The sequence below is a fragment of the Pelophylax lessonae genome, assembly GCF_965119305.1.
Source record: "Pelophylax lessonae genome assembly, chromosome: 1".
Lineage (NCBI taxonomy): Eukaryota > Metazoa > Chordata > Amphibia > Anura > Ranidae > Pelophylax > Pelophylax lessonae.
The window spans coordinates 629,054,902-629,079,934 of NC_138768.1; the positions used below are offsets into that span (position 1 = coordinate 629,054,902).

The following is a 25,033-nucleotide window of genomic DNA, read 5'->3' on the forward strand; positions in this document are numbered from 1 at the left end:
GCTTACCTTGTCTCAGATGGTTGCCTTTTTGGTGGCTGTTACTTCTGCTCGCAGAGTATCTGAATTGGTGGCGCTTTCCTGCCGTTCGCCTTATTTGGTGGTCCACAGAGATAAAGTGGTAATTCGACCTAGTCAGTCGTTTCTTCCTAAGTTGGTTTCTGATTTCCATCTAAATTAAGACATTGTGCTGCCTTCTTTACGTCCTATGCCTAAGCATTCTAGGGAAATTGCTCTACATTCTTTGGATGTGGTTCGGGCAATTAGGATTAACCTGGCGGCTGCTGAATCTTTTAGGAAATTAGATTCTCGGTTTGTCCTTACGGAAGGATCCAGAAAGGGATTGGCTGCGTCTGCTGCGACCATTTCTAGGTGGATCAGGGAGACGGTTGTTCAGGCCTATTCACTGAAGGGTCAGGTTCCACCTTTCCCTGTGAAGGCACGTTCTATTAGGGCACTGAGTGCTTCTTGGGCTTTTCTCGCCATCAGACATCAGTGATACAAGTTTGCTAGGCGGCAAGTTGGTCGTCTCTGCACACGTTCACAAATTTTATAAAGTAGATGTGTTGGCATCCTCGGATGCTTCTTTTGGCCGCAAGGTTTTGCAGGCTGCTGTTTGAAAGAGACTTAGTCTCTTTGAGGGTGTTTGTCCAGGTGAGCTCCTGTTGTTCCTGGTTGAGCTCTATATTCTCTGATTGGCTAAAGTTTTAACCTTGTTGGAAATTACGTTCTTTATCTGTGTTGCTTTCCCACCCCTCATGCAATTACTGCTTTGGGATGTCCCAATGGTCAAGAATTATATGGAGTTGCGTCTGTCAATGAACGATAGAGAAAACTGGATTTTTGTCTTACTATAAAATCCTTTTCTCTGAAGTTCATTGACAGACACAGCGCCCTCCTCACTATCTTGAGTGGGTTGGGGTTTTTCCTTTTAACACTGCTTGCAACAAAACTTAAGGCTATAGCAGAGTTTTTGGGTGTATACCTGCAGGGATAGCCCCATAGGCGTGGTAAAGCTTTTTCCTGCTTTAAGACAAAAATCCAGTTTTGTTCGTCCCTCCGGGGCAACTGACAAGGGATCAAAGCCTTTCAGGGCCTCCTCTGGTGGATCCAAGAGAACTTGGTCTGGCAAGTCGAGAGCAGGTTTTTCCAGACCTGCAGACAAGGCTCCTTCAGCATGAAGGTGAGCCCTCACCCGTATCTGGAGTGGGGGAACTGGTTTCTGGATCTGTGGACTTTCCTGGTACAAGATAAGTGGGCCCACCTAGTCATACAGTCTGGCTACAAGATTGAGTTTCGTTCTTACCCTCCAGGAAAAGGTTCCTTCCTTCCAACTTTCACCTGTCCCTGGACCGCTTACAGGGTCTTTTTGGGGCAGTGCAAGACCTGTTACTTCAAGGGTTGATTGTCCCGATTCCGACATCGGAAAGTTTTCAGGGGTTTTACTCAAACCTGTTTACAGTTCCCAGGAAGGAAGGCAAAGTGCATCCAATTATGGAGCGCTGAACTGCTTTGTGCGGTTGCAGAAGTTTAGAATGGAGTCCGTTCGCACGGTGGTGGCATCCCTTCATCAGGGGGATTTTCTTGCCTCTATCTACATCAAGGATGCTTGCTTTCACTTTCCGATATGTGCCAGTCACCAGCGCTTTCTCCGCTTTGCCGTGGTAGAGGAGCATTATCAGTTTGGGGCGTTACCCTTTGGTCTCGCCTCTGCTCCTAGGGTCTTCACGAAAGTGTTCGCCCCCACGCTAGCATTGTTACGTCAGCGGGGAATCGCAGTACTGGGCTACTTGGACGACCTCCTTCTGCGAGCAGAGTCCCCTACTGCTCTGGTGGAAAACCTGGAGATCACCATACAAACTCTGAGAGATTTTGGCTGGATTCTGAATTTTCAGAAGTCTGTTCTGTTTACGTCCACAAAGCTGGACTATCTGGGTCTGACTCCGGACTCGGCCTTTGTCAGTGTGCTCCTTCCTCTGGACAAACTCCAGAAACTTCAGGCTGCAATTTGTCTCCTGCTGTCTAGCAGATGGTTATCCCTATGGACATGCATGCGGATGCTGGGCCTGATGGTGTCTACCATATTACGTTGAAGACGTACATCACACGGTGTGAGTCTCTTGGGGGTTCATCCTCGCTCCTTTTCGGTGGCTTGAATCTTGACCTTCCTTCAAAGGGAGGTTGAGCAGAAACTGTCCTTGAGTACTATCACGGACCAGGTACCGGCATTGGCGATCTTCTTTCAATGACCCTTGGCCACACACTCCCTGGTGCGTACTTTTTTTCAGGGAGTTCAGCACTTAGCTCCTCCAGTGCGGTCTCTGTTGCCACCTTGGGCCCTTTAATTTGGTTCTCTCAGTCCTCCAGAAGCCTACTTTTGAAAATCTTCTAGAGATTCCCCTGCTTACCCTGTCTCAGAAGGTGGCCTTTTTGGTGGCTATCACTTATGCATGCAGGTTGTTGAAATTGGCGGCGTTATTTTGACGTTCACCTTACTTGGTGGTTCACAGAGATAAGGTGGTTCTTCACCCCTAATATATAATCAATTAAACCAACAAAACTGTGCTGCGCCAGATAATGAACAATGAAAAAAATATATTACAAAAAAGTCCATAAAATGAATAGATCCACCTTGAACATCACTACAGTGCATATGCAAATAAAGGCTGTGCTCAGTGCTTCTCCATTACCTGTGATTTCAAGCCTCTCACCCCGCATTTTGACCCGTGTGTCACCAGCGGGTCTGAATCAGCTGTTCATCTCTGGGGATTTTAGCAGTCTGGTAGAAGTAGGTGTACCTCTGGGCTGACTCCTCGGGTAATCAGTATTAATCCACACTGTACCTCCTGGAGGCCAAGTCAGGGATATACAGATATACACTTTGGTTTTGTGTAGATGGTTTTCATGTATGTTTTGTACTTAAAGCACATTTTATAAGGAATTTGTGCTGATTGTTCATTTGATGTATACTTTGCATGGTTGTTCGCCCCTGTCCATTGTTCCTCCCAAAGGTTGTCTCTGATTTTCATTTGAATGAAGACATTGTGTTGCCTTCCCTGTGCCCCAGGCCAAAACATCTGAAGAAAATTGCTTTTCATGCCTTAGATGTGGTCCGGGCAATTAGGGTGTACCTGGCAGCTATGGAGTCTTTTAGGAAGTCAGACTCACTATTTGTACTCATGGATGGACCTCGTAAAGGTTTTTCCGCTTCCTCTGCAACCATTTTCAGATGGATCAGACAGACAGGGATTCAGGCCTATTCCATCAAGGGTCAGGTTCCTCCTTTCCCTGTCAAGGCACACTCTACTCTACTTCCTGAGCCCTCCGTCATCAAGCATCAGTGACGTAGGTTTGCAAGGCGGCTACCTGTTAGTCGGTGCACACTTTCACAAAGTTCTATAAAGTGGATGTGTTGGCATCTGCGGATGCTACTTTTGGCCGCAAGGTTTTGCAGGCTGCTGTTTAGAGGACCTGGTCCTCTTTGAGGGTGTACTGTTTTTCAGGTGGGCTCCAGTTGTTTTGGTTGAGCTCCTGTTTACCTGGCTGGCTATAGTTTAGTCTTGGGAATTTCTTACCACTGTTCCCATACCCTCATGTTTAACACTGCTTTGGGAGGTCCCAATGGTTAAGAAGATCAGCCGTGTCTATCAATGAACGAAAGAAAAAATGGGCTTTTTGACTTACAGTAAAATCCATTTCTCTGATGTTCATTGACAGACACAGCACCCACCCCTCTGTGGAGTTCTACAAAGAAGGTCTCATATCTTCTTATAACACTGCTTGTATTAAAACTGAGTACCTATAGCAGAGAGGGGGAATATACCCCCTTGGACTACCCATAGGCATAGCCAACCTCTTTTTCTGCCTAGTGTTCTACTCCTTTAGTGGGCAGTGTAACCCAAGGGTAAGAAGATCAGGAACTGTGTTTGTCCATGAACATCAGAGAAATGGATTTTACGGTAAGTCAAAAATCCAATTTTTGGTCTGATGCTGCTAAATGTCACAAGAGAGAAAATTGACATGCTACAGGAGAAAATGGCCCACTACATGTCATGAAAGGCTATAGCATTTGTGTGTTCTATGGGCTTGTCTGTAGAGTTGAGTGGACACCTGGATTTCCGTGTTCGGCGGGTTCGGCCGAACTTTAAAAAAAAGTCCGGGTCCGTGTCCCGGACTTTTGCCGAACTTTTCCCGGACACCGAACCCCATTGAAGTCAATGGGAACCCGAACTTTCAGGCACTAAAATGGCTCTAAAACACCAAAGGAAAGGGCTAGAGTGCTGCAAATGGCAGTAAAACGTAGTTAAGAGCATGGCAAGTGCTCTGCAAACAAATGTGGATAGGGAAATAACTTAAAACAACAAAAAAAAAACAGAAAAATAAAACAATGTTCTTCATCTCTGAAGGACGAGGCCCATATGGAGTAGGAGGGAGGTTGAGGTGGTGGTGGATGTGGCGGTGTCATAGGCGTGCGCACAGGGTGTGCCGGGTGTACCTGGGCACACCCTAATCACCTAGGGCACATTAGCATTATCGCTCTGTTTGCCAGTGAGGAGATGGGAAAGATCTCCCTCGGACCTGCTCTGCTCTATTTCACTTTGCCAGCAGGGAGAGTAATGTATCGGGGCCATGTACATGTAGGCAAACACATGCATGTGTATTTAAACTTTGGGGTGCACACCCTAATGCAATAGGCTGCGCACACCTATGGGCGGTGTAGGTGGAAGCAGCGGTGGAGGAGGACCAGGGCCAGATTAAGAGCATCATGGGCTTGGTGCTGAGGATTTTGAAGGGCCTTAAGGGCCGTGCCTTGGCATGCACCCAGAGGAGGAAGGGTGCAGCCATGCATGCCTAATTCAACATGGGATGCTGTCTCTGAAGCCCATAAACACATCCATGCATCGGCAACTGTCCCTCCTTGTCCGGCCTTCGTGCTGTGTGGGGAGGTTCTGAGGGAGCTGCCTGGGGAAGCGAGCATAGAAGCCAGACTTCTGTGTTTAAAAGTGACAGAAGAGCGGTAACAGTGAATATGGCCAACCCGGGGCCTATATAAAAGGTAGGGGCCTGGAGCTGCAGCTCCAATAGCCCCTACCTTAATCTGGCCCTGAGGAGGACGAGGTAGCCAACACTGCTTCTTTTCACAAATTTTAAATGAGGGTACACCCCAAAAGAGTGAGAAAGAGCAAAAATGGAACAATGGGTGGGTAAGGTCGGTATCCATCGCTATTCTGCACAAGGTACGGAAAAGTCCCGTGGGATCCATGCCTGGTTCATTTTAATAAACGTGAGCTTGTCCACATTGTCTCTGGACAGGCGGCTGCGCTTGTCTGTTATAACGCCCCCAGCCGTGCTAAATACCCGTTCAGATAATACACTGGCTGCAGGGCACGCCAGCACCTCCAAGGCGTAAAGGGCAAGCTCAGGCCATGTGCCCAATTTGGAGACCCAGAAGTTGAAGGGGGCAGACCCGTAATTCACTACATGTAGGCGTGTGCACACATACTGCTCCACCATGTTGGTAAAATGCTGCCTCCTGCTAAGACGTTCCATCTGAGCTGCTGGTGCTGCTGTTTGTTGTGGCGTGCTGACAAAGCTTTTCCACATTTCGGCCATGCTAACCCTGCCTTCTGAGGTGCTGGCGGTGCCCTGGTTGCGTTGGCGACCTCCTCCTCCTCCTTCTCCTCCTCTGCCTTGTGCTTCCACTGTGGCCCCGCTGTCAGGTGGGAATGCCAGCAGCATCGCGTCTACCAGCGTGCGCTTGTACTCGCACATCTTGCGATCGCGCTCCAGTGAGTGAATTAAGGACGGTATGTTGTCCTTGTAACGGGGATCCAGCAGCGTGGCCACCCAGTAATCAGCACAAGTTAGAATGTGGGCAACTCGGCGGTAGTTGTGGAGACACTGCAGCATGTAATCGCTCATGTGTGCCAGGCTGCCCAGAGGCAACGAAAGGCTGTCCTCTGTGGGAGGTGTATCGTCCGTGTCCTCTGTATCCCCCCAGCCACGCACCAGTGATGGCCATGAGCTGGCCTGGGTGCCACCCTGCTGTGAACATGGTTCCATCTCCTCCTCCAGCTCCTCCTCCTCATCCTCCTCTTCCTCCAGAACTGTGCCCCTGCTGGACAATTGTGTCCCTGGCGTTTGTGTGTGCAGGAACCCACCCTCGGAGCCCCTTGCGAATGACTGCCCTGAAAGCCTTGGAAATGTTACCTCCTCATCCTCCTCCTCCTCCTCATCCTGTGCCACATCCTCTTCCATCATCGCCCGAATTGTTTTTTCAAGGAGGCATAGAAGTGGGATAGTTAAGCTGAGAACGGCGTCATCGGCACTGGCCATGTTGGTGGAGTACTCAAAACAGCGCAACAAGGCACACAGGTCTCGCATGGAGGCCCAGTTATTGGTGGTGAAGTAGTGCTGTTCCGCAGAGCGACTCACGCGTGCGTGCTGCAGCTGAAACTCCACTATGGCCTGCTGCTGCTCGCACAGTCTTTGCAGCATGTGCAAGGTGGAGTTCCACCTTGTGGGCACGTCACATATGAGGCGGTGAGCGGGAAGGCCGAAGTTACGCTGCAGCGCTGACAGGCGAGCAGCAGCAGGGTGAGAACGCCGAAAGTGCGCACAGATGGCCAGCACTTTCTGCAGCAGCTCTGACATATCGGGGTAGTTTTTAAGGAACCTCTGCACCACCAAATTCAGCACATGCGCCAGGCCAGGGATGTGCGTCAAACCGGCTAGGCCCAGAGCTGCTATGAGATTTCGCCCGTTATCGCACACCACCAGGCCGGGCTTGAGGCTCGCTGGCAGCAACCACTCATTTGTCTGCTGTTCCATGCTCCTCCACAACTCCTGCGCGGTGTGTGGTTTGTCCCCCAAACAGGCAAGTTGTAAAACTGCCTGCTGTCGTTTACCCCTGGCCGTGCTGAAGTTGGTGGTGAAGGTGTTACGCTGTCCGGATGAGGAGGCGGTAGAGGATGAGGAAGCGGAGTAGGAGGAGTTAGGAACTGGAGGCAAACTGAAGCGCCCTGCAATCCTCGGTGGTGGAAGGACATGCGCCAAATTGCTATCCGCCTCAGGCCCATCCGCCACTGCATTTACCCAGTGTGCCGTTAGGGAGATATAACGCCCCTGACCGTGCTTACTGGTCCACGTATCGGTAGTTAGGTGGACCTTGGCACAGATGGCGTTGCGCAGTGCACACCTTTTTCCCCCACTTGGTTGTGCAGGGAAGGGATGGCTTGCCTGGAAAAGTAGTGGCGGCTGGGCACGACGTACTGTGGGACAGCCACCGACATAAGGTTTTTAAAACTGTGTGTCTCCACCAGACGCAATGACAGCATTTCAAAGGCCAATAATTTTGAAATGCTGGCATTCAGGGCCAGGGATCGCGGGTGGGTAGGGGGGTATTTCCTCTTCCTCTCAAGTGTTTGGGAGATGGAAAGCTGAACGCTTCCACGGGACATTGTGGAGATGGTTGGTGACCCAGGTGGTGGTGTTGCTGACAGATACTCTGTTTGCGGAGTGGCAGGTGCCGGTATCACTACAGATGTGGCTGGAGCGGCCGAGACTGCAGCAGAAGAGGAAGCAGGATGAGCCAGAGACGTTTCTTGGTTTTGAAGGTGTCTACTCCACTGCAGCTCGTGCTTTGCACTTAGATGCCTGATCATGCAGGTTGTGCTCAGGTTGAGAAGGTTTATGCCTCGCTTCAGGCTCTGATTGCACAGGGTGCAAACCACTCGTGTCCTGTCATCAGCACATTTTCTAAAGAACTTCCACGCTAGAGAACTCCTTTGAGCTGACTTTGGTGCGCTCGTTCCCTTGCTGCGTTGGGCAGTAGCGGGCGTAGTGTCTAGGGCACGGCCGCTCCGCTTCTGCACCCTGCTCCCTCTTCTGCTGTGCTGGTGGCTCTGTGCGACCACCGCCTCTTCCTCCAAACCACTCAGGTCACCTGCATGACGTTCATTCCATGTGGGGTCGAGGACCTCATTGTCCTCCACATCATCTTCCACCCAGTCTTCACCCCTGCCCTCCTTGTCGGTCTCCACAATGCTGAACGCCACAGCAGTTGGCACCTGCGTTTCGTCATCATCGGAGACGTGCTGTGATGGTCCTTGCATGTACTCATCTTGAGAAATAAGTGGTTGGGCATCGTTGCACTCAATCTCTTCAACTTCTGGGGCAGGGCTAGGTGGATGGCCCTGGGAAACCCTGCTGACAGAGTCCTCAAAAAGAAGAAGAGACTGCTGTATGGATTGGGGCTCAGACTGCTTGCCTGATTTCCAAGGGGGTGTGGTGAAAGACGGTTGGACATTGGCTGCAGGTGCCAACTCTGACCTTTCTGCAGTAGACTGGGTGGGAGACAATGTGAAGGAACTGGAGGCACTGTCAGCAACCCAATCTACTATCGCCTGTACTTCTTCAGGCCTCATCACGTCTAGAGGTGCATGATGCCCTACCAAATACTGATGCAGGTTCTGTCGCCTACTCACACTTGTGGAAGGTGTTTCACTTGTGCGTGTAGCTGGCACAGATCGACCACGTCCTCTCCTTGCAACAGGAACTCTACCAGCAGCACCACGACCCAGGCCACGGCCCCTATTTGACGGTCTCCTCATATTTCTGTAATTTATGATCTTGCCCTAGAAAGGTGTTTATTGAATAGCGGAACAAAACAACAACAGTATCGCATGGGTGTATCGCACAGTCAAATATGCAAACTATGCCGCAATTTAATGTTTTTTACCCCAAAAAGGTGTATATTTAATAGCGGAATAGGAAAAAGGATAAAAAAACGGTGTATCTCACACGTACAAACACAGACTAGGCCCCGATTCAAATTTTTTGTACCCTAAAGGGAGGAAGAGGAGTAGGAGGAGTTGGGAACAGGAGGCAAACTGAAGCGCCCTGCAATCCTTGGTGGTGGAAGGAGATGCGCCAAACAAATTTAAAAGGTGTATCTCACACGTACCAATACAGACTATGCCGTAATTTAATTTTCTTACACTCCAAAAGGGTGTATATTGAATAGCGGAATAGAAAAAATGTTATAATACGGTGTATCTCACACGTACAAACACAGACTAGGCCCCGATTACAATTTTTTGTACTCTAAAGGCAGGATGAGGAAGAGGAGTAGGAGTTTGGAACAGGAAGCAAACTGAAGCGCCCTGCAATCCTCGGCGGTAGAAGGAGATGCGCCAAACAAATTTAAAAAGGTGTATCTCACATGTACCGGTACAGACTATCCCGCAATTTAATTTTCTTACACTCCAAAAGGGTGTATATTGAATAGCGGAATAGAAAAAATGTTATAATACGGTGTATCTCACACGTACAAATACAGACTAGGCCCCGATTACAATTTTTTGTACTCTAAAGGCAGGATGAGGAAGAGGAGTAGGAGTTTGGAACAGGAGGCAAACTGAAGCGCCCTGCAATCCTCGGCGGTAGAAGGAGATGCGCCAAACAAATTTAAAAAGGTGTATCTCACATTACCGGTAAAGACTATCCCGCCATTTTAATTTTTTACACTCAAAGAGGGTGTATATTGAATAGCGGAATAGGACAAATTTTACAAAACGGTGTATCTCACACGTACAAACACAAACTAGGCCCCGATTACAATTTTTTCTACCCTAAAGGCAGGATGAGGAGTAGGAGGAGTTCGGAACAGGCAGGAGGCAGACTGAAGCACCCTCAAATCCTCGGCAGTATGAGATGCGCCCCAAAAATTGGAAAGGTGTATCTCACACGTACCGACACAGACTATCACGCAATTTAATTGTTTATACCCAAAGGTTTTGATTAAATAGCGGAATAGAAAATATGATCCAAAAAAAAGTGTATGTATATCACACAGATAAAAAGAAGATTGTAACCGCGCTAAAGGTGACAGGTAGTGAGCTGCGACTTCAAGTGTGACCACACCCCTAAATATTATGTATTGTACAAGTCGGGCTAAATTGAAAAAACAAACAAATAAATATCCAACTGTTTAAAGTCCTAAATATCATAAGGTGACTAGTGATGTATGAGAATCTTGTGCTGCTTCCAAAAGATCCCGTAGGAATTGTGCTTACCAGAACGGCAATTTTAAATTGCAGAATTCATGTGATGAGATGAGTTCACGTGCCCAGGTGATCCAATGGAATTCTAGCGTAAGGAACTCCCGATATAATGGTCTTGTATCATGTGGAGGAAAAATAATAATCCATAGCGTGATACCGTACAAAAATGTCAATATTATAACTGTGTAGGACTACACAGTTATAATATTGACATTTTTGTACGGTATCACGCTATGGATTATTATTTTTCCTCCACATGATACACGACCATTATATCGGGAGTTCCTTGCGCTAGAATTCCATTGGATCACCTGGGCACGTGAACTCATCTCATCACATGAATTCTGCAATTTAAAATTGCCGTTCTGGTAAGCACAATTCCTACGGGATCTTTTGGAAGCAGCACAAGATTCTCATACATCACTAGTCACCTTATGATATTTGGGACTTTAAACAGTTGGACATTTATTTGTTTGTTTTTTCAATTTAGCGCGACTTGTACAATACATATGTATATCACACGTACACAACCACACTAGGCCCCAATTACTATTGTTTGTACCCCTAAAGGCAGGATGAGGAGTAGGAGGAGTTTGGAACAGGCAGCACCCTCAAATCTTCAGAAGTATGAGATGAACCCCAAAAACTTGCAAAGGTGGATCTCACACGTACCAACACAGACTATCCCGCAATTTAATTGATCCCCAAAGGTTTTTATTGAATAGCGGAATAGGAAATATGATCAAAAAAAGTGTATGTATCTCACACGTACACAACCACACTAGGCCCCAATTACTATTGTTTGTACCCCTAAAAGGCTGGATGAGGAGTAGGGGGGAGTATGGAACAGGCAGCACCCTCAAATCTTCAGAAGTATGAGATGAACCCCAAAAACTTGGAAAGGTGGATCTCTCTCACACGTACCAACACAGACTATCCCCCAATTTAACTGATCCCCAAAGGTTTTTGATTAAATAGCGGAATAGAAAATATGATCAAAAAAAGTATGTATATCACACGTACACAACCACACTAGGCCCCAATTACTATTGTTTGTACCCCTAAAAGGCTGGATGAGGAGTAGGGGGGAGTATGGAACAGGCAGCACCCTCAAATCTTCAGAAGTATGAGATGAACCCCAAAAACTTGGAAAGGTGGATCTCACACGTACCAACACAGACTATCCCCCAATTCAACTGATCCCCAAAGGTTTTTGATTAAATAGCGGAATAGAAAATATGATCAAAAAAAGTATGTATATCACACGTACACAACCACACTAGGCCCCAATTACTATTGTTTGTACCCCTAAAAGGCTGGATGAGGAGTAGGGGGGAGTATGGAACAGGCAGCACCCTCAAATCTTCAGAAGTATGAGATGAACCCCAAAAACTTGGAAAGGTGGATCTCTCTCACACGTACCAACACAGACTATCCCCCAATTTAACTGATCCCCAAAGGTTTTTGATTAAATAGCAGAATAGAAAATATGATCAAAAAAAGTGTATGTATATCACACGTACACAACCACACTAGGCCCCAATTACTATTGTTTGTACCCCTTAAAGGCTGGATGAGGAGTAGGGGGGAGTATGGAACAGGCAGCACCCTCAAATCTTCAGAAGTATGAGATGAACCCCAAAAACTTGGAAAGGTGGATCTCTCTCACACGTACCAACACAGACTATCCCCCAATTTAACTGATCCCCAAAGGTTTTTGATTAAATAGCGGAATAGAAAATATGATCAAAAAAAGTGTATGTATATCACACGTACACAACCACACTAGGCCCCAATTACTATTGTTTGTACCCCTAAAAGGCTGGATGAGGAGTAGGGGGAGTATGGAACAGGCAGCACCCTCAAATCTTCAGAAGTATGAGATGAACCCCAAAAACTTGGAAAGGTGGATCTCTCTCACACGTACCAACACAGACTATCCCCCAATTTAACTGATCCCCAAAGGTTTTTGATTAAATAGCGGAATAGAAAATATGATCAAAAAAAGTGTATATATATCACACGTACACAACCACACTAGGCCCCAATTACTATTGTTTGTACCCCTAAAAGGCTGGATGAGGAGTAGGGGGGAGTATAGAACAGGCAGCACCCTCAAATCTTCAGAAGTATGAGATGAACCGCAAAAACTTGGAAAGGTGGATCTCTCTCACATGTACCAACACAGACTATCCCCCAATTTAACTGATCCCCAAAGGTTTTTGATTAAATAGCGGAATAGAAAATATGATCAAAAAAAGTGTATGTATATCACACGTACACAACCACACTAGGCCCCAATTACTATTGTTTGTACCCCTAAAAGGCTGGATGAGGAGTAGGAAGGGAGTATGGAACAGGCAGCACCCTCAAATCTTCAGAAGTATGAGATGAACCCCAAAAACTTGGAAAGGTGGATCTCTCTCACACGTACCAACACAGACTATCCCCCAATTTAACTGATCCCCAAAGGTTTTTGATTAAATAGCGGAATAGAAAATATGATCAAAAAAAGTGTATGTATATCACACGTACACAACCACACTAGGCCCCAATTACTATTGTTTGTACCCCTAAAAGGCTGGATGAGGAGTAGGGGGAGTATGGAACAGGCAGCACCCTCAAATCTTCAGAAGTATGAGATGAACCCCAAAAACTTGGAAAGGTGGATCTCACACGTACCAACACAGACTATCCCCCAATTTAACTGATCCCCAAAGGTTTTTGATTAAATAGCGGAATAGAAAATATGATCAAAAAAAGTGTATGTATATCACACGTACACAACCACACTAGGCCCCAATTACTATTGTTTTTACCCCTAAAAGGCTGGATGAGGAGTAGGGGGAGTATGGAACAGGCAGCACCCTCAAATCTTCAGAAGTATGAGATGAACCCCAAAAACCCCAAATATCATTCAGCTCTGCTGCAGGCCACAACTTAATTTTTTTTAACCCAAGGCTGTATATTGAATAGTGGAATAGAAAAAAAGTGTATGATTTTTGAAACCACTCAATATTAGCACATGTGAACTGAACACAGCAGTGTATGATCAGTCACTCAGCACAGCACAGCTGAAGGAAAAAGGCTGCACACAGTGCCTGATAGAAAAATACTTTTCTCCCTCCTCCTCAGTGGGCAAAAAAGATTGTGTTCACTGCACCCCAAAAAGATTGTGTTCACTGTACCCCAAAAAGATTGCGTTCACTGCACCCCAAAAAGATTGTGTTCACTGCACCCCAAAAAGATTGTGTTCACTGCAGCCCACACACAGCAAATGGATGTGGACCACTGACACCTGCCTATCTCCTATCCCACACCACACAGCAATATCGATTGTAGTTTGTAGAACACACTTTCCCTAAAAATCAGCAGACTCTATCCCTAACAGGATTGATAAGATCGTAGATCGGGTGACTGCAAACCCCACCCCACACAGCAATATTGATTGTAGTTTGTAGAACACACTTTCCCTAAAAATCAGCAGACTCTATCCCTAACAGGATTGATAAGATCGTAGATCGGGTGACTGCAAACCCCACCCCACACAGCAATATTGATTGTAGTTTGTAGAACACACTTTCCCTAAAAATCAGCAGACTCTCTCCCTAACAGGATTTATAAGATGGTAGATCGGGTGACTGCAAACCCCACCCCACACAGCAATGTCGATTGTAGTTTGTAGAACGCACTGTCCCTAAAATCAGCAGACTCTCTCCCTAAAATGCCTACAACTCGCCCTGCCTAACACACTCCGACCTGTCCCTCAATTCTATCTGGACACAAATGTTTTTTTTTTCCTGTCTGTCCCTAATCAGCAGCCAGCACGTTGATGTGTGCTCTCTCCCTGATCTAAACAGCAGAATGACGCCGCAGCGGCGCTGCCTCGAACTTATAAAGACTTGGTCACATGCTTCAGACGGCCAATCACAGCTACTGATACATTTGCAGGCATGGCTGGGATGGCTTAGGCACACCAGTTAAACGCTTGTTGATTGGCTTTTGAAAGCCCGTCATGAAAAGCGCGCCAAAGCATGCAAAACCCGGAAATAAAACGACAGAATACGGATTTTTACCCGAATATACAGTAAAGTGTTCGTGTCCGTGTTCGGGTAAAAAAAATCCAATTATTCGGTACGAACACGAATAATACAGTCCGTGTTCGCTCAACCCTACTTGTCTGTTACAGAGAAAACTTTTTTCCAAAATACATTGCTGTGGCGCCTATAGACGCACATGAAAATGTCTTCAGGAAGGGGCTTATTTGTTCTAGTTTAACCTAATTGTGTTGCGCTGTCAACAGATGAAAAGTGTAAGTGCATAAAAAATAATGCAATAAAGATAGAAAATTGATAAGAAATCCCCAAAATTCATATTAGTGTACAACCCAAATAAAAAGTGAAAGTGCAAAAAGAAAAAAATTTAAAACAAATTCGTAAATAATCCTAGAAATATTCATAAAAGTGTCTGAAAAATGAACTACAAAAGTCCATAAACCGAATGAATAAAACAGCCACCCAAATATTCAAACAGATAGATAGATTCTTCATCACTTGTGTCACAAACTGCTTACCAGATTCTCAGACCTCAAAAGAAGGAGGTCTGGCTACGCTTTAGGGGAGAAAACCCAAATGGATGAATGATGGCTTCCCTGTAAATTAATTGGAACTCATCTCACCATCAGCAGCAATTCTCCATAAAGTACGCCAGCTTAGAATAAGCAAGAGGAAGAAACTCTCTCAGTGTAGTAGTTAAAATCTAATTTTATTAAAATAAGGAAGACACTCAGTTATGAAAGGTTTAACTGCATTTTAATTACAGTAACTCAATCAACGCCTCTGCAGGTGCTATGACATCGCTGATGTAGATCCACCTGGTGTTTTTCGTCCAATGAGACATTGTCACTTGGGCAACAGAGTATAGCAGGCTATGAAAGGCTGAACGCTGCTCAGACCAATGCTATTTTTTGCCAGGTGTGAGATAGGAAGGCCTTGTCTCGCACCTAGAACACAGTTCTGTATGCTGTATGTAGCTTCAGCTACATACATTTTATATAGCATACCCAACAGCCGCACATTAGTGAGGGAAAATTGTTTGCCCTTACAAACTATTAAAAGCTGATCTCCAGCTTCAATTTGTTTAAATAGTTTGTTTTAGGCTGAGTTGTCCAAACAAATTATTTCCCTTACTAATGTGCTGCCGCTGTATATGCTGTATAAATTGTTTGTAGCCTGAGGCTACATACAGTGTACAGCACTGTGTTTCGAGTACGTGAGGAGACCTTCCTGTTTCACACCTAAAACAAAATAGCATTGGTTTGCGCGTCACTCAGCCATACATCAGCCTGCCTCTCTGACTCAGCCAATCAAAGAAAACTTTGTATAATTGATATAATACAAAACTTTCTATGAATGGCTGAGCACCACTCAGACCGACGTTATTTTGTTTCAGAGGTGAAATAGTACTGTATACAGGCTGTATACACTACAGTTCAGCTAAAAACCGTTTATTCAGCACATCCAGCGGCTGCACAATATTAGTAAGGGAGCTTGCTTTGGCCACCTTGGCCTGACCAAACTATTTAAACTGAAACCAAAGCTGGAGATCAGGTTTAAGTAACTACCCATTTTACGTTTGCTGTGTCTCGTTTTCATGATTACATTTCATATATAAATGTTTGTTCTTTGAATCTTTGTATCCTTTTATTGAACAATTGCTGTTAAAAAATATATCATAAAACAATTTATCTAAAGAGTGTTCTTTTTATTGAAAGTCTGTTGACAGAGCTTTGTCTATAACCTGTGTGGAAAAAATATGGAAGCTGACATTTTTTTAAAAGGTATATGCTCTGTGGTTTTGATCCTGATCTTCGCTACTTAGGTAAATAAATAGATGTTCTTTTTTGGCACAGCAGAAATATTTGCTAGATAACATTTGCAGCTTGGTGTCAGATTTCCTGGAACTACACTTTCATTTTTTAAAACTGAAATACAAGATTGATCCACTTTTAAAACTTACATTGGACAAGCTTGGGTACATGTAATTATCAATCATTTATATCTGGAGGACCTCTGAGGTTGTTAAATTTTGCTGTAGTTGTCTGTGCTACATACAGTCGGAATGATCTGTTCTGGGTTCTGCTGGTTATGTTTGCAAATCTATGTGGGAGCCACGCTACCTCTTCAAGTTGCATTGCAAAGTATGGTCCATAATTCTAAACTAACAGAGCTCCCATCCAGGGACATGTCCTGCAATACACAAAGTAAAGGCAAGTAAACCTGGAGGTAACCCATTTCTCCTTCCAGAAGCCTAGAATAGCACCAGGGCAGTTGTAGACTTTCCAATGACTCTCAGCAATCAAAAACTAGCTTTTTAAAAGCAACATGCACAATGCCAACACACTTGTCATCCAGTCAGGAAAAAAACTGTCAGAACACAATAGCACAGTCGGGAGATTGCTGTACTAACATTGGATAGTTCTAAAATTATGCTTTAAATCCTATACAGTCATCAAAGCATTAGCAGCGATCCAGTATGTAAAACACCGTGTACTTTCAAAGTCATCCAAGATAAAAGTCCCATTCGTGAGTGATGTTTATTAAAGGAATTCAGCTAATCTATTCCTCGTACTACCAATGTGAGTGTTTAGACATACTAATACTGTCACCACACCTCGTGAGATCCGCTCCCCTTAGAGGTTTGCACTCACCGAATATCCAAACATCAATCGCCTTGTAACAATATATCCTTGTTCACCTGAGGCCCCAATGGATACAAGATATTCACCGGAAAAGATCTTGATTATTTCAGGTCCACCGATCGGACTAGTTATCTTCCCATATATAGTGGACATCATCCGTTATGGCTTAGGAACATACCAAAGGGGCAATTTAAGCAGATTAGGAGGAACTGCACCTCCGATGTTGACTGACACAATCGCAACTAATTAAAAAGAGGTTAACCTTAAAAAGAGGTTAAAAGGATATAGGCCAGAGTTTTTGGATGAGGTAATTCAGGGTGTTGGTCAGACCTCCCAGGAGATGTGTTTGGTTGATAAAGAGAAATCTAAAGCTGGATACACACCATACAACTTTTGTTGGCAGATTTCCTTTAGATTTAAGCCTCGTACACACGCACCGATTGTTGGCCGACCGATCGGCCGTCTTTTGTCCAGTGTTGTTGTGTTGGTTGAAATGTGCTCTAGACTGCACACGAATTTTGTCGGCCAACAACAACCAACTGCAGAAGTGATGTCATGTTCTGGTCTACTTTTCGTGTGTTTTTTCTTCTCTGAGCATGCCCAGTCTTGATCATCATATTTTTGTCGGCCGAAATCTGTACTGACTGAGGAACAATCGGCCATTCTGCTGACGGCCAACAAAAATTTTATAGCATGCACACCAGATTTTGTTCGGCTGATGAAAAGTCGCAGTCGGTTGTCGGAAGCATCATACTAACAAGCCGACAATCGGCCGATCGGACGTTGGCCGAAAATTTACGGCCAACAATCGGTGCGTGTGTACGAGGCTTTACCTTCAACTATGTAGTGCAAGAGCCTGCCTGATTGCGTACAAATTGAAAGTGTTTAGATTTGACCTCATATAACACACGTGGCCATGTCCGCTGACGAAGTCATAATGACTAAATGCGACACCCCACGCGACACCCAACGCTGCCAACAGGTCGACTCTACCCAGGAATCACCGCACTCAGGGTTACGCCAGGGATCGGTGAGAGATATCGTGCAGGCTGAGCAGGTTCTTTTGAGTTGTTCTCGCTGTTTGATGTTGTGTTATGCCATGATAATTATCATTGTTTGTAAGTGCATTTAGGAGAGGGGTTTTAATTAATAAAAAGTGGGGTTTCCTTATGTGCCTCATTTTGACAGGGACAGGAATGGGAACAACCAAAATGACCCTTTGTGGTTTCCAAATGTTTTGCTGTATGTTACCCTTTTGAGGAGTCACCTTTAAAAAAGTGGACAAGTTCACCAGTTTTGGACCCTCCTGTTTTCAGGTTAAATAAAGCAACCATGATCCCATTAAAGGAATCCCCGTCCTATAAGGACCAGGCTGACGGGAAAGCAGAATCTGTGGCACGCAGCATGTTTACTATGGCTGGTTTGGCATTATGGCCAGTCTTTGCCTCAGCCTTGGTGTCTCAGACCCTAACTGAATGGGCCAAGTTTTTGCACCAGGGCCTGGGGGGTGAGCCAGGTCCTTGCTACGTATGTTGATTTAGCGGACCAGTTGGTCCATAGGCTGCAGATTATTTGTGATGTAGCTTTGGATACAGCTCCTGAGCTGTCCAAACTTTCTGTTTCAGCGGTGGTGATTAGGCACGTGCTGTGGTTTAAGAATTGGTCCGCAGACCAAGCCTCTAAGAAAGCTCTCATTGATCTGCCCTTTCAAGACAATTGCCTGTTTGGGTCTACCCTGGATGACATCATTACGTGTATGAGGGGGGGAAGAGTACCTTCCTGCCACAATCCAGGAAAGGAAAGGAGCCTTGTCGCATGGGGACCCTCCTCCTCAGCACAAAGAAAATGATTTTGTGCTTCTGGGGAAAGAAGCACAAAATCTTTCAAATATTCCTTAGAAGGTTCCAAGCAACCTTGGTCTGGTAAGCCTAGAGCTAGCTTCTCAGGACCCGCAGACAAGACCCCTTCAGCATGAAGGTCTGCCCTCACCCATTATTGGGGTGGGGGGACATCTTTGCTGGTTTCTGGCCCTGTGGCCTTTAATTTTTGAGTATCAAGGAGATCCGCAAAATGTTTTTTTTGGGGGTACCCAGAAAGGGGGGCAAAGCTTGAACTTGTAAGGTTTTTTAGGTCCCGAGTCTCCTTGTGCGGATTTAATTCCTGTAAAGGTTCAGGTTATGTCCGAACTACCTAAGGTTCCCCCTATTCTTGTCCATGGAATTGAATTACCTAGGTCTGATTTTAATTCTGACCAGGATGGTTCTTCCTCTGGACAAATTTCAGGAACCACAGGTCGTGATTCACTGGCTGCTGTCACACAGATAGTTCTCTCTCCCGATTTGCATACAGTTTCTGAGTCTGGTGGTATCCACCTTCAAGACAGTTCTGTTTGTACAATCTTACTTGCACCCCCTTTAGCAGATTCCGCTCCACAGGAGGATACCGAAGTTCGTGGCAAGATCACGGGTTCTTCTGGCAGACGCAGCAGGCATCCAAGAGCCACGGTAAGGCCAGTATCATCCTCGGCTCAGGCTTCTTCCGCAGTTCCTGTGAGGAATCAAGAGTGAGGATCTTCCAATCATCCTGGTGGCCATAAACGTCCTTTGGGGGCTTCCTCTCAGAGAACACCAGTTGTCCCAAGGGCTAATCTACCATCCTGCTTTACAGTTGCCGGTTTTAATGGCTTAGCTATTGAAAGCCAGGTACTAAGGTATAGAGGTTTGTCTGGATCAGTGATCCCTACTATGGTAAAGGTGTCTGTCTTGGCAATCTTCCTTCAGCGACCCCTAACAATGCACTCTTTAGTTCGTACCTTCATTCAGGGGGTTCGACATGTGGCTCCACCTGTACGATGTCTTTTGCCGCCATGGGGTTTAAATTTAGTGTTTTTGGTTCTAATACGCCTTTTTTAAATTGTACATGAGGCCTAAAACCTACATTTAACCACCAGATGCAAGTTATATATTATGACCTGAGTTCTATTGGAATACTTTGTGAAACATTCCATCCACAGTGATTACCTTTAGAGGCCCTAGAAAACTAAGGTGAGGTTTAGTGGTTGGTAAACATCCACTTCCCTGTTAAAATTTGAGTTGTAGTTGGCTGATGTAGACAGTTGCAGAGATATAAACTCAGTTCTGCTTCATAAACTTTTAACTGTAAGGACATGCGATTTAAACCAGCCCACTTACTGTTTAATTTTCTGTAATCTAATGACATATAATATTAACTTATCAGAAATATACTATTTTATCTAATTTTGTTTTTATTACAATTTACTTTTATGAAATTGACATTTCACTGGTTGTAGAAGAAATACTATATATATATATATATATATATATATATATATATATATAGCTATTTTTATTCTATTTTGGGAAAGCGAAGAGGCTCAACGGTTATTGGTAGCTGTAAATTATGCATGACACTGGGATGTCCAGAAACAACCCAATCATTTTTGCTTGCACCGAGGAGGCAAGTGAACACCATTTCAATCTTCAATACAGGAGGGCTTTGTAAAGCAAGCTCAGCCTATACAACAAAACATCTGCTCCTTCGAGCCATTAACGAAACTCAAGTCCGTTTCACTGTTTTCTTCTAGTGGGTTTCCCAAAATAAACAGGCAGCACTTGTACTTTTTTACTGTTTTGTTAATAGTCAGCCTTTTTACCTAGTAACGGATCCAGGTTGGGAAAAGATTATGACCATATAGTCTGTATCCACCCAGAAGCGTAAGCCTGCACCTGGCTCAGCCTCTCTTCTGCACGCTGAGAGACTGAGCTAGTTAGTCCCTCCCATTTCCAGCCCGGCGCTCCAGTGAGCACTGGAGGGGCAGAGCAGACAGCGGTGATGGAGCAGCAGGTAGAACTGAGCAACCAGCAGTGTTTTCTCCCTCAGTTCCCAGCCTCAAAGCTGGTGGGGTACAGATGCATCATTGGATCAATGTTGCATCCACCTAGGTAAGTATGATTTAAAAAAAGAATAAAACAAATCCCAAAACTTCTCTTTTAGCAGTTTGCTATATGCAGAGATTATCTGATTGTTTTCTTTTCCTGATTTGTGCAAAGCTTCTTTTAAATTTCAAAGCAAATTGTTGTATTTGACGTTTCAAGTTTTGGCAGTGTTTGCATATTGACTAGATTTTTTTTTTTATTACCCACTTCCACTCTTCTCTGTTTTAGGAAAACTATTTTGGAGAGGATGACATGTACACAGACTTTGAAGACAGCACCTCCAGCCCTGTATTATCAATGGCCACATCTTCTAGCTCTGGCTGGACTGCAGTAGCAATGGAGAATGACAAGAGAGATCATAATCTAGCCACTAAATTAATTCATCCCCTCACCCTGAGGCCATGGGACATCACTGTACTGGTCAATGTGTATAAAGTGCATGCCAAGCTGCCAGTGGTGGGTAGAGTACCATACATATTTTTCATTATGTCTTTAACTCTTTTGCTGCCAAGAATGTAAGGCTTATGTCAGAACAGAAACGTCCAGACAGGAACTCTGGCTCAGTAAGCCCTACATCCTTGGATTTCCTTATTTTTCATAAGCTCATAGTCACTTCAGCGACTAAGAAACTTTAACAGGAGGGTTCCCCTAATTCTCCTGATAAAATGAATAGCTGTGATCAGTGGCTGACAAAAGTAAATTCTGATTGAGCATTCCTGTGTTCATTAGTAAGGGTTCATTAGCAGGGCTCCAAAAGAGGAGGAAATTAGGGTCTCTGTGTCCTCAATCTTTTTCTCCATCTCAAAAATGAAATATCAGGCTTCTGCTTATACTCCTGATATTTCACCAAAAGTCCCTGATGGTACTGTTAACAAAAATCAATAAAAAAAAAATAAGGAATAAAAACAAAAAAACAAAAAAAAAAAAAACAAGACCACACACATACACTAGCTCCCATTCACATTTTTGCATGAAGGAGATGCGCCTAACATCACGCGGGTTCCTACACTGCATAAAATTGTGTCATCCCTTCAGGTGTCAATGACAGCCCATTGCATCTTGCTAGCATGCATACATTGTATTACATCAAAACGTATGGTAACAAAGAAAAAAAAAAAAGAAAAGTGCACAATTGGGTGTTATTGTCACACATTGGGAGCCCTTGAAATGAATAGGGCAGTGATGGCGAACCTTGGCACCCCAGATGTTTTGGGACTACATTTCCCATGATGCTCCTGTTCTCTACAGTGTAGTTGAGCATCATGGGAAATGTAGTTCCAAAACATATGGAGTGCCAAGGTTTGCCATCACTGGAATAGGGTGTCCAAATGCAACACACCCTAACTTGCATTAAAAGCGCATACACAATATAGTATAGTCCATCTTCTTTATTACCAACCGATACGCTACTCACCTTAGTTACATGCTCTTGTTTCCATCTGTTGCCTAGGCTCTTTAAACAAGCCTCTATCACTCAGTTATTGTTTGTATAGATATCCCATATAGCCTGGCACATTCTGTTTACTTATTACCAGGCACCAAGATGTTGAATTCATTTTTGTTTCCTGTATACATTTAGGACCTATTTCTGTACCTTTAGGCATCATGTACAGTACAGCTGCTAAACTGAAGTTTGAAAGCAGTTGGACATTTTTTTTTTAGCAGCCCCTGAACTCTCCTCTGTTATCTTTTTGTCGTTTATAGCAGTTTAGAGGCAGTTGAGGTTACAGGCATTTTTTTGAAAGCAGAAAAATTGCGTTCAGGACTGTCGTTTACCGGCATTTCAAACGCCAAATGCTTGTAACCACTGTAAACCGCATTTATGCACATTTGCTTTTAAAAGCATTTTTAAAGGGGAAAAAATTTCAGAAAATTTTTAAACGTATAAAAATGTTGACAAAAACAACAATTTCACCACATGCTGTTGCCTGCACAAAGTGAGTTCAGTAGCGATGAACTCTGGTCCTCTCACACAATTTTCTGCCTTTGGAGCCTCAGCAACATCAGGAGCATTTCCTCACACATGCTCATGATGGGATCTTCGGCACTCACAAGCCATCCAAAGCGGCAAAGTTGTTTCCTTTCCCTGCCTATTTTGACAGAATTGTCGGCTTCCTAAGTGCTTTACTAGGCGTTACCCCTATGAGGAGTCTCTTCTTAAGAAGGGGACTGTGCCACCGGTGGTGGACCCTCCAATTTCCAGAATTAACAAGGCAACCATGATTCCAGTTGAGTCCCCGGCCTATAAGGATCCGGCTGATTGGAAGGCGGAGGCTGTGGCCCGCACTATGTACACCTTAGCTGGTTTGGCAATGAGGCCGGTATTCACGATTGCCCTAGTATCGCAAACTCTGACCGAGTGGGCTAAGCTCCTACACCATGACCTGGAGGGGGAACAGCTCCCCCCTGCCTTTGTCAAGCTGGTGAACAAACTGGTTCAAGGGCTGCAGTTTTTCTTTGGATTTGGCTACCCTAATGGCTCGTCTCTCTGTTTTGGTAGTGGTCCTGCGGCATGTTTTTTTGGCTTAAGTGCTGGTCTGCGGATCAGACTTCAAAAAAGGCCTTGACTGATCTTCCTTTTCAAGGATATCACCTATTTGGAGCTACCCAGGATGACATCATTAAAGGTCTCACAGAGGGGAAGAGTACTTTTCTTCTGCAGGCTACTAAGGGCAAGGAACCTAAACATAGATGTGGGACTTCCTACTCAGCTCATTAGAAGTTTTTTTTGTCCCTCAGGGTTGACTGACAACCTTTCAGGGCCTCTTCTGGAGGGTCCAAATTAACCTGGACTGGCAATGCAAGATCGGGCTTCTCCAGACCCGGGGACAAGGCTCCCTCTGCATTAAGGTGTGCCCTCACCTGTATCGGAAGTTGGGGGATGGCTTCGCTGGTTTCTGGACCCACGGACTTCCCAGGTGCAAGACAAGTGGGTCCACTAAGTCATTCAGTCCGGCTACAAGATCGAGTTTTGCTCTTGTCCCCCAGCAAGGTTTTGTCCTTCCAACTTGCGCCTGTCCCTAGACCATTTACAGAGCCTGTTTTGGGCGGTACAAGACCTGTTTCTTCAAGGGGTGATTGTCCCTGTTTCAACCTGGGAACATTTTCAGGGTTTTTGCTCAAACCTGTTCACAGTTCCCTGGAAGGAAGGCGTAGTGCGTCCAATTCTGGACCTCAAGGCATTAAACTGATTTGTGCGGGTACAGAAGTTCAGAATGGAGTCCATTCGTTACCTTTTGGCCTCGCATCTGCTCCTCGTGTCTTAACAAAAGTGTTAGACCCGGTGCTAGCTTTGCTAAGCCAATGGTGGATCGCGGTACTGGGATACTTGGACGATCTCTTTCTGAAAGCGAAGTCTCCTCTTGCTCTGGTGGAAACCCATGAGATCACAATACGAACTCTGTGGAAGTTCGGCTTGATTCTGAATTTTCATAAGTCTGCTCTGGTTCTGTCCACAAAGCTGGACTATCTGGGCCTGACTCTGGACTTGGCATTAGCCAGAGTGCTCCTTTCTCTGGACAAACTCCAGAAATTGCAGGCTGCAATTCGCCTTCTGCTGTCCAACAAATGGTCATACCTCCGGCGGGTGCTGGTCCTGATGGTGTCTACCTTTGAGGCAGTTCTGTTTGCACAGTTCCGTACAAGGTTCCTGCAAATGGAAATTCTGACCAAATGGGACACGAAGGAGTCCCTGATATGGTGGCTTTGTTCTCCAGTGCGCATTCAATCAGACAATGCCACGGTCGTGGCTTATGTCAATCACCAGGGGGGCACAAGAAGTGTTCTGGGGGCTCTGGAGGTAGCCGGCATTCTAAGGTGGGCAGAACGGTTCGATCCAGCCCTCTCTGCCGTTCACATACCCGGGGAGGAAAATTGTCGGGTGGATTAACTTAGTCGGCAGGCGTTGCACCACGGGGATTGGTCACTTCATCCGGAGGTGTTTCATTAGCTGTGTCTCTGGTGGGGCACCCCTGTTGGCGTCTCAGCTCAACAGAAAGGTGCAGAGGTTTGTGGCTCGGTCAAGGGATCCTCTGGCAGACGCCACAGACGTGCTGGTTGCCCCGTAGGGTCAGTATCATCTGATTTACGTCTTTCCTTCTCTCAAGCTTTTGGCAAGACTTCTATGCAGGATCGAAGCAGAAGTAATTCCGGTCATCTTAGTGGCTCTGGACTGGCCTCGCCGGGCTTGGTACACTGATCTGGTGCGGCTGGTCACTGACGTTCCTTTGCAGCTTCCTCTCAGGGAGGATCTGCTGTCCCAAGGACCGATCTTCCATCATACTTTACAGTCGCCCGGCTTTGACGGCTTGGCTGTT

General features: G+C 45.4%; 1 protein-coding gene across 11 annotated transcripts in view; it reads left to right on the forward strand.

The window, feature by feature from the left end:
• The window catches only part of BLTP1 (bridge-like lipid transfer protein family member 1), a 754,177-nt gene that overhangs the window by 254,949 nt on the left and 474,195 nt on the right, over positions 1 to 25,033 (forward strand). For all 11 annotated transcript variants that reach the window (XM_082243836.1, XM_082243839.1, XM_082243842.1 and 8 more), the window contains exon 20: positions 20,946 to 21,173. In XM_082243836.1, coding sequence (XP_082099962.1) covers positions 20,946 to 21,173 — 228 coding nt within the window. The remainder of the gene's footprint in view (positions 1 to 20,945; positions 21,174 to 25,033) is intronic.